Source organism: Macaca thibetana, chromosome 14 (assembly GCF_024542745.1).
Source record: "Macaca thibetana thibetana isolate TM-01 chromosome 14, ASM2454274v1, whole genome shotgun sequence".
Taxonomy (NCBI): domain Eukaryota; kingdom Metazoa; phylum Chordata; class Mammalia; order Primates; family Cercopithecidae; genus Macaca; species Macaca thibetana.
In genome coordinates, this window is record NC_065591.1 from 11,787,655 (window position 1) to 11,796,143 (window position 8,489).

Below are 8,489 nucleotides of genomic sequence, written 5' to 3' on the forward strand. Positions count from 1 at the left end.
GCTGAGCATGGACCTCCCGGGAGAAAGGAGAGGAAGGGACAGGGGCTGGCAGGAGCAGGACCTTGAAAGTCCTTGTGTGCAACACAAGGGTGTGGACTTGCTCTCCCGGCAGTGGTTCCTTCTAGGCGTCTCTGAGTGCTGGAAGAATCCATGAATCCTTGTTTCCCGCACACATAGTGTGTAGTAGGCTGAACTGGTCATGAGTTTCACACATTAGGTTCTATTTCTAAGTGTACATATTTCCTGATGTGATTAAAAATACGAATTTCCCTTAAGATCAATTCTTACCTAATAATAACTATTATTGGCAGGGCACAGTGCCTCATGCCTGTAATCCCAGCAGTTTGGGAGGCCAAGGTGGGCGGATCACCTAAGGTTGGGAGTTTGAGACCAGTGTGACCAACATGGAGAAACCCCGTCTCTACTAAAAAGAAAAAAAAAAAATTAGCAGGGTGTGGTGGTGCATGGCTGTAATCCCAGCTACTTGGGAGGCTGAGGCAGGAGGATTGCTTGAACCCGGGAGGCGGCGGTTGCAGTGAGCTGAGATCGTGCCATTGCACTCCAGCCTGGGCAACAAGAGTGAAACTCTGTCTCAAATAATAATAATAATAGTAGTAATAGTAATAACTGTCATCTACTATTTTCTCCACTGTATAAAAATAACCACTATTTTATGAAGGTGGGTTTTCAGCATTGTGTCCCTTACTCAAAACCCTTGAGAACAAGTGCCTTCTGGTCATGTAGGGTTGTTGAACAGAGGATAGGATCACATTTCAGTTTTAGGGGGCTCACTTTGGTGTGAATGAGGAGGGTGTATTACAGGAAGGGTTTTCAGAGGCTGCAAGACATTTTAGGGACTTAGTCTGAGCTGGGAAGGATGTGGACCGGGCTGTGATGTGACTGTGTGGTGGGAATGGAGCGATTCCCAGAGGTGACGCTGTGGCCGTGGAGGGAGTGGAACGTAGAGCACTGTTAGGGGACAGGAGCGAGGGAAGTTGTGGTTGGCTGATTCTTGCCCCCATTCCCCCAAAGATATCCTAATCCCTGGAATCTGTGAATGTTCCATTACATGACCCAAAAACAGCACTTTGCAGATGTGATAAAGTTAAGGGTCATAAGATGGGAGGATTATTTTGAATATTCTGGTGGTACCTAAACCCAAACCCTATATTTTGTAATTAAAAGTCGGGGGGGTTAACCTGGTAGAAAAAGGAGATGAGAATGTATCATGGAGGCAGAGGTTGGAGTGATGTGGCCACAGGACCAGGACAGTCAGCAGCCCAGAAGCCAGAAGCAGCCCTTAGTGCACGCTCCCTGAGAGCCCCCAGCGCAAGTGGAGCCTTCCTGCCTCCAACCTCCTGAACATGACACTAATGTTGGACTTCTGACCCCCAGATGTGCGAGAGAATCAGTTGGTGTTTGTTTTTGTTTTGTTTTGTTTTCTTGAGATGGAGTCTCACTCTGTCGCCAGGCTGGAGTGCTGTAGCACGATCTCGGCTCACTGCAACCTCTGCCTCCCGGGTTCAAGTAATTCTGCCTCAGCCTCCTGAGGAGCTGGGACTACAGGCTTGTGTCACCATGCCCAGCTAATTTTTGTATTTTTAGTAGAGACGGGGTTTCACCATGTTGGCCAGGATGGCCTCAATCTCTTGACCTTGTGATCTGCCCGCCTCGGACTCCCAAAGTGCTGGGATTACAGGTGTGAGCCACCACGCCCAGCCGAATCAGTTGTTTTAAGTCACCAAGCTTGTGGAAGTTTATTCCAGCAGCCACAGGACACCAAACCAGGAACCTGTGGCATCTCCTTGTGTCCTGGTCAGTGGACTTGCTGGGTGGGTGCATTAGCCTGGATGGGCTCATGGAAGGGAGAGTAGGTTGGGCGCAGACCCTGTGCTCAGTTTTACGTCCTGCTCCTGAAAAGACTGTGGAGTGTGCGCTTGGAGCTGTCCAGTTGGCAGGGGTGCTGGTCTCTGGAGCTCTTGGGGTGGCTTGAGGCAGGAAGGAAGCATTCGCCTCAGGTGCTGGTGAGTGATGCAGACACTGAGGAGTCCTCTGAGTGTGGGGAGTGAACAAATGTGAAATCCAGGTTGAAACCTGGAGATCTTCTCAAATTATGGTAAATGGAAAAGAAAGTATACTGGACATGACAGAGGAGAGAAACCACAGTGCAGAGGTGGCACCAAGCAGGCTGACTGTGGGTCTGAGGGGACATCCACTAGGGTCCCTGCTAGGTGGGAGCCCTGCGCCTGGACACTCAGGCAGGTTGGGGGTTCCCTCAGTACAAGAACAGCAGGAACACTGTAATTCCTGTGTCCTCATTACCATGGTTTTCATTCACGGCTGCAGGATGGAAAATCGGTAAGGAATGCAGGATGATTCCTACCAAATAGTTCCTTCTGGGATGCCTGGACTCAGGCCCCATTGACAACAGGATGCTGGTTCTCTGGAGTTGATTGTTAGCCATGCCCAAAAGCCACTCCCCTATGGAAACCACTCCGGGCTCAAAGCCTAAGACTGCAGGATCATAACAAGACCAATGGAGAAGTTCAGGGCAAGTGATTTATTAGAGAAAGACGTTGAAACCTTTACATTCTGCAGTGACGATCAGGGTATCATTGAAAGATAGTGGAAACTAGCATTAAAAAGTTTTTACATCTCAGCGATCACATTTCTCTGCTATTTTTCCCTGAAATAGAAAAGGAAAGAAAAGAAGATGAGGTTGGTCTTGCAGCTCCTGGAGACAACAGGTTAACATCCAAGTGGTCGATGGAATTCTGCTCCCAAAGACAATTGGAAGGGCAGAGGCAGGAACCCAGTGTGCGTGGGAAACCAGGGCCTAGACCTGGGGGCTTCACAGCACCCTTGCTGGTGAGGGAACAGCCTTTCCTTGCCAGGCCAATAGCCCTGGGGGGACCCAAGTGTGAGGCCCCGGGTCCTCATGGAGGGGGAAAGAAGGGGTGGACAGAGCAGCCAGAGGTTATTGTCTGGGCTGGAGTCTCCCAGGACTTGGAGTCTCCTGTTTCCTGCAATGAGGGACCCAGGACTGAGAGGCTGGTAGGGCTGAGAGGGCTTCTGGAAAGCTTGGCTTCCAGGAGACTCCAGCCTCCCCATGTGAGAATTCTGCCTCAGGATCCGAGCACCCCTCAGTCCTGAGCCTGCACCTTCCATGAGCATTTGCGGCTAAACCTCAGGACAGCAGCCCAGAGGCAGCCAGGCTGAGAGGCCCCTGGAAAACCTCTGATTTCTTGAGAAAGACAGAGTGAGAGCATCCCGCTTCCATGGCACTGCAGGAGGTGGAGTAGCGAGGTCTTGGCCCACTGGCCGTGGTCAAGAGAGCATCGTGGGTGAGGAGGGGAGCGTGGAGTCTGAGGAGCTGGGGGGAGCTCCTTCCTGGCTCTGCAGAAGCTGCAGAGAAGCCCAGCCCTCCAGCGCTGCCTCTGTAGGAGGCCTGGCTTTGGGTCCCTCCCTGCCTTCCTCTCCCTGTTCGAGGCTCCCACACTCCCCAGTACATTCCACGGTGACTGTGTAAGGGCAGCTCAGCCTCAGGAAAGTCCCCAGGTGGAGAGGTAGTCGTACTTGGCCCTTCACCACCCCTGCCTGGGCCCAGGCTCACTCCCCATGTCCTCAGCACACTCTGGGGACACGGCATCCAGGCAGGTGACCTGAGGAGGGGGAACATGCAGGAGGCTGTGCGCAGCTGAGCTGAGTTCTGCAGGCGAAATGGAAGCACCCACCCTGTGGCCCCAGGTGACCTCAAATGGTGACCAGCAAGGCAGGTGCCCCACCACCTGTGTCCCTCACAGAGCAGCAAGCTGACCTCACTTCACACTGTGCCGCTGACCTGGCCACATGAAAGAGACAGAAATTACCAATGTTTTTGTAATTAGCACTCTCTTCTCATAGGCCATCAGATCCACGCATTTCTTCACTTCCATCTTGGCTGCAACAGCTTCCAGAGGTGCCTTAAATTTGGCAAGTTGGAACTTGAACACAGGTTTTCCAGCTAATAAGAAGCCTGCAATTTCAGAACCAACAGCTTGGCAGACCACTGCATTTGCTGGAGCAAAAGAATAAAAATATAATTTATGTAAGGAAATCAGTGTTTCTCCCATGCCTCCCTGATGTTAGACCAGACAGGAACCCCAGGCTTTTAGGCTTCTGGTCAATAACTATGCCAATGACGTCAGACATGGGAGGTTGTGACTTCCTTGAGGTCACACAGCAAAGGGAAGAGCTAGAACTGGAAAACGAACTTCCTGATCACTCATTCAGTCTTTGTTTTTTTTTTAAGCACACCCATGACTTTCCGAAGCTTCTCTGGATGGATGGCCAACGTTCTTTTTTCTAGATTTGAAAATAATCACTTTTCTCTGCCAGTTAAGTGACACTTTATTAGTCTTAGACATTGCTGAAGAGGAGGTTTTGGGTAATCAAATTTTGAAGTGAATGGTAGAGTCAGAATCCTATCGGAAATTAGAGAAATGAGTAAATCTGGAAAAGAAGAAGTTAAAATTATTAAAATGATGAAGGTGATGCTTTGAGAATAAGTTGTGGGATTTAGGCTTATGTGATCCAATATAGACAGAGCTAAAAGGTAAACAAATTAAAACAAAATCAAATAATGTGAATATAAAATAAAATAATGTGAATCGGTTTTAACACACATTAGAAGCTTATACAGGAAATTGTACTTGGCCCATATTCTGCAGCAATGTCTAGAATATTTACAGAGGATGACAGGAGGGAACTGAGGCTCATACTGAGGCTCATTCCTGCTCCCACTGGGAATTTTGGAAAGATCTGGAGTAATCATTTCGCTTGGTCTGGAATCTCCATTCCCCTAAGTCTTTTGCAAACATCGTGCAACCAGAAAGTGCCCCACCAGGCTCAACATGACCCCTGACTACGCGACTTCCAACTGTGGGAAGAATTTGGAGAGGGTAGGATCAGGGGTGTCACAGGGAAATGGGAGAAGTTCAGAAAGGAAGAAGAAAGAGAAAAATCAGAATCTGGATCGGTCCTGACAGGGGAAAGGAAAGTACCCAAATGAACTGTGGAAAAAACAGCCAGAATTAGCATCAGAATTTCTATTTTAGAAAAATAGAAGTTCTGATGCTAACCACTGCAGTATTTCTACCACCATTACTGGTAGGACCCCTGGAAGATATACTGAGTACTGCTTATTCTAAGAGTTCATTTGCAGGCTTCTTATTGAGAGAATCAGAAAGCACCGTCTCTTCTTGGACTGAGAGTTCTCCAAGGATCCTTCCAGATGTAACATTTTATGAGTCTGAATTTACAATGTAAGAAGCTGTGAGCTCAATTGGTACCTAAAGGTCTGGGGAGGAGAATGTCTGATGGTACAGTGATCGGCTTCACATCCACAGATAGACCCTTGGCACAATAATCCCACTCCATTCCCGTTGCCACTCCCGGCAGAAGCTCTAAGCACCAGTGATAGGAGGAGGCGCGGGGAGGGTGAGCATCTTGCCCACAGTGAAAGGGCTGAGAAGTGGCTGAGCCCAGAGTCACCCCAGACCTCATATTACATCATCTGACACAGATCCCAACCAGGAGTGAAGCTCAGGCAGGATTCCTAACATTTGCCTGCACTGATTTTCTGCAAAACTTCCTAGGTGCTGGGGATTTGATGAAATGAGGCCTGAGCTTTATGAGCAGTTCCTTCAACAAGCACAGGATAAGGTTTGGAATTTTGGTTTGTTCCAGACCCCAACCTTAACCCGAATAGGTGACCTCGTGCTCAGAGAAGGGTGTGTCCCAGGGGCTGGTGCTGGACTCATGACTGATATACTCACCCCGGTAGCAGCAAAGGGCCAGCGTGAGCAGCACGAGACACACCAACAGCCTCATGGTGGCTTATTCTGCTGTGAGCTCAGCTTTAACCAATGATGAGTGATTTAGACTCAACCCCAGGAACCTGTGGAGCCGTGGAGCCCAGGGCTATTTGTACCTAAGGAGCTTGGCTGGTCCTGCCCACGTGGGCATCTGGCAGGTGATGAGGCCTGGCTTCCAGCCCTCCCTTCCTAGCCAGGGCTGCTGCCATCCATCAGTGTCACATCCCCATGCCTCCCTGCACCCTGAGTGGGGCGGAGCACAGGAGGGCAGCCCTGCAGGAACTCGGCTCTGTGCTCCAGGTGAGTGTCCAGGTGCCTCTGGCCATGTTCCCTGGAACCTCAGTTTGCTTTTGGGCTTTTGAGGATTATCTCTCTGTTCTTTATGTCAGTGCGAGGGTAAAGGTGAGTTCTCACTTCAGGAGGACAGAAACCGGGGTGCAGGAAGCTAGGGGCTGTGGTTTGGTTGTAGGACAGCAGGCATGGAAGAGACCCCACGTTGACCTCCGCTGCATGTCTGACAATCAGCCACATGTGTTTCAGCTGCACACAGAGCAGGTCTGAACCAGACCTATCCTCCCACTCGGCCCCTTCCATCACCACCATCTTTACCATATAGGTACCTAAAACGTAGCTGAATACACTCCACCTTTGGAGGATTTCCTTGGGGAAAACAACCGCTCCCCTGTCCTCTACCCTGTCTCACTCCAAGATCTGTGTCTTTGTTTATGGGTGGAGTTGTGAACAAAGCCCAGGTTCAAATTTTCTGTCTACTGAAAGCAAGCCTCCTGTGACCTCTAGCCACCCATATCTCCTCACAGGGCTGATGTGATGATTAAATTGCCCAATTCTTTTTACCCAAGGAGCTTCTGGGGTGTCTGGAGGCAAACAGGCATCAGAGACACTGGTCTTCACTTCTAGGCAGGGACGATAATGGAAAGGAAGAGACGGATGAACGGGGTGGGAGGTCACTTCCCTCTAACCCTTGGGCTCAAGTGTTCCACTTCTAACCTAGCTCTGCTGCCTGGGCCATCTCATTGTTGATGGAAAGCGAAGGCCACCCCCAGCAAAGGCAATAGACACCCTTCTGGCTTCCAACCCTCCCTTCCTAGCCAGGGCTGCTGCCATCCATCAGTGTCACGTCCCCATGCCTCCCTGCATCCCGAGGGGGGCGGAAAACAGGAGGGCAGCCCTGCAGAGGAACTCTGCTCTATGCTCCAGGTGAGTGTCCAGGTGCCAGAGTACTCACTGGGGTGAGTACATGTCATGAGTCCAGCACCAGCCCCTGGCACTGCCCTTCCACTGCAGTGCCACCATTTGGTGAGTAGGAAATCACCAGAAATGTGTCTCTTAAGTGAACACACATTTGAGAAGAGTCACAGCCCAGGACGGAGTTTTCCATTCTCAGCTGTGCAATCAAATCACTTGGCGCTCTTAAAATATACTGACCTCCCCAGTCTTCCCTCTCTGAGGATTTTGATTCCGTAGTTCCAGGGCGAGGTCCCATTCCTCTTCTGTTTAAACTGCTCTGGTGGGTCTGATGGGCAGCAGGGCTGAGAACCACTCAGAAAGACCTTTATGAAGGAAGGGGACCTTATGGTCTGTGTCATCAGAGACACCTTGGCAGGTCTGGCTGAGTCCCAGCTGAGGGCGACAATGGCTCTCACTTCCATCACCCAAAATGGTGGGGAAGCCCCTGATGCCACCTCTGCCTCCAACTCTAAGGAGTGGGAAGGTCCAGTGGCGAAGCTCACAGCTAGGAGGGTTCAGATCCATGTCTATGGGCTATTGAACCCTATGAAAATTACTGTTTATGTAAACTCAATTTTATCATTTGTAAAAGTAGGTTAAAAATGGTGCCTACATCATTGGGTTGATAGATGTTCAAATGAGTGTGTGTGTGTGTGTGTGCGTATAAAATTTACCAAGGTCTGGCCAGGCACAGTGGCTCACACCTATGGTTCCAGCACTTTGGGAGGCTGAGGCAAGTGGGTCACCTGAGGTCAGGAGTTTGAGACCAGCCCGGCTAACATGATGAAACCCCATCTCTACTAAAAATACAAAAAATTAGCTGGGCATGGTGGCATGTGCCTATAGTCCCAGCTACTTAGGAGGCTGAGGCAGGAGAATCACTTGAACCTGGGAGGCAGAGTTGTGGTGCACTGAGATGGTGCCATTGCACTCTAGCCTGGGCAACAAGAGCAAAACTCCGTCTCAAAAAAAAAAAAAAAAAAAAATTAACAAGGTCTGACATGTAGTAAACTCTCAATAAATGTTGACTACTATTATCTTGTCCCACCTGTCATACATGTCATGGATTGCTACCAGTTCCTAGTTTAAAGCACAACCAACCCTCAAAAAAAATCACTGATTTTCAGAACTACAAGTCATGGGCCACATAAGGACATACTAGTTAACATCAGACCCCACATACGACAGGGGTCCCCTAAAATTATAATACTGTATTTTTACTGCACCTTTTCTGTTTCGATATGCTTAGATACACAAATACTTGTCATTGTATTACAACTGCCTACAGTGTTCAGAACAGTAACATGCTGTACAGGTTTGTGGCCCAGGAGCAATAGGCTTACCTCTTAATAGCTGAGGTGTGTAGTAGGCTATGCCATCTAGGTT

General features: G+C 49.5%; 1 protein-coding gene across 1 annotated transcript; it reads right to left on the reverse strand.

Annotated features, from left to right (window-relative positions):
- Positions 1-2,545: 2,545 nt before the first annotated feature.
- On the reverse strand, positions 2,546-5,940 carry LOC126935537 (secretoglobin family 1D member 1). The gene is made up of 3 exons (XM_050757072.1): positions 5,817-5,940; positions 3,870-4,057; positions 2,546-2,686 (listed from the first exon to the last, which is right to left on the reverse strand). Exons 1-3 carry the CDS (start codon positions 5,869-5,871, stop codon positions 2,657-2,659), a joined length of 273 nt encoding a protein of 90 aa, XP_050613029.1. The 5' UTR covers positions 5,872-5,940; the 3' UTR covers positions 2,546-2,656.
- Between the last annotated feature and the right edge of the window lie 2,549 nt (positions 5,941-8,489).

Excerpts from the sequence above, each read along its gene's own strand:
- LOC126935537 (XM_050757072.1), bottom strand. The coding sequence starts at position 5,871 with ATGAGGCTGTTGGTGTGTCTCGTGCTGCTCACGCTGGCCCTTTGCTGC. Across the intron at positions 4,058-5,816 it reads GGCCCTTTGCTGCTACCGGG|CAAATGCAGTGGTCTGCCAA; the intron begins GTGAGTATATCA and ends CTTTTGCTCCAG. Across the intron at positions 2,687-3,869 it reads TGCTAATTACAAAAACATTG|GGAAAAATAGCAGAGAAATG; the intron begins GTAATTTCTGTC and ends TTTCTATTTCAG.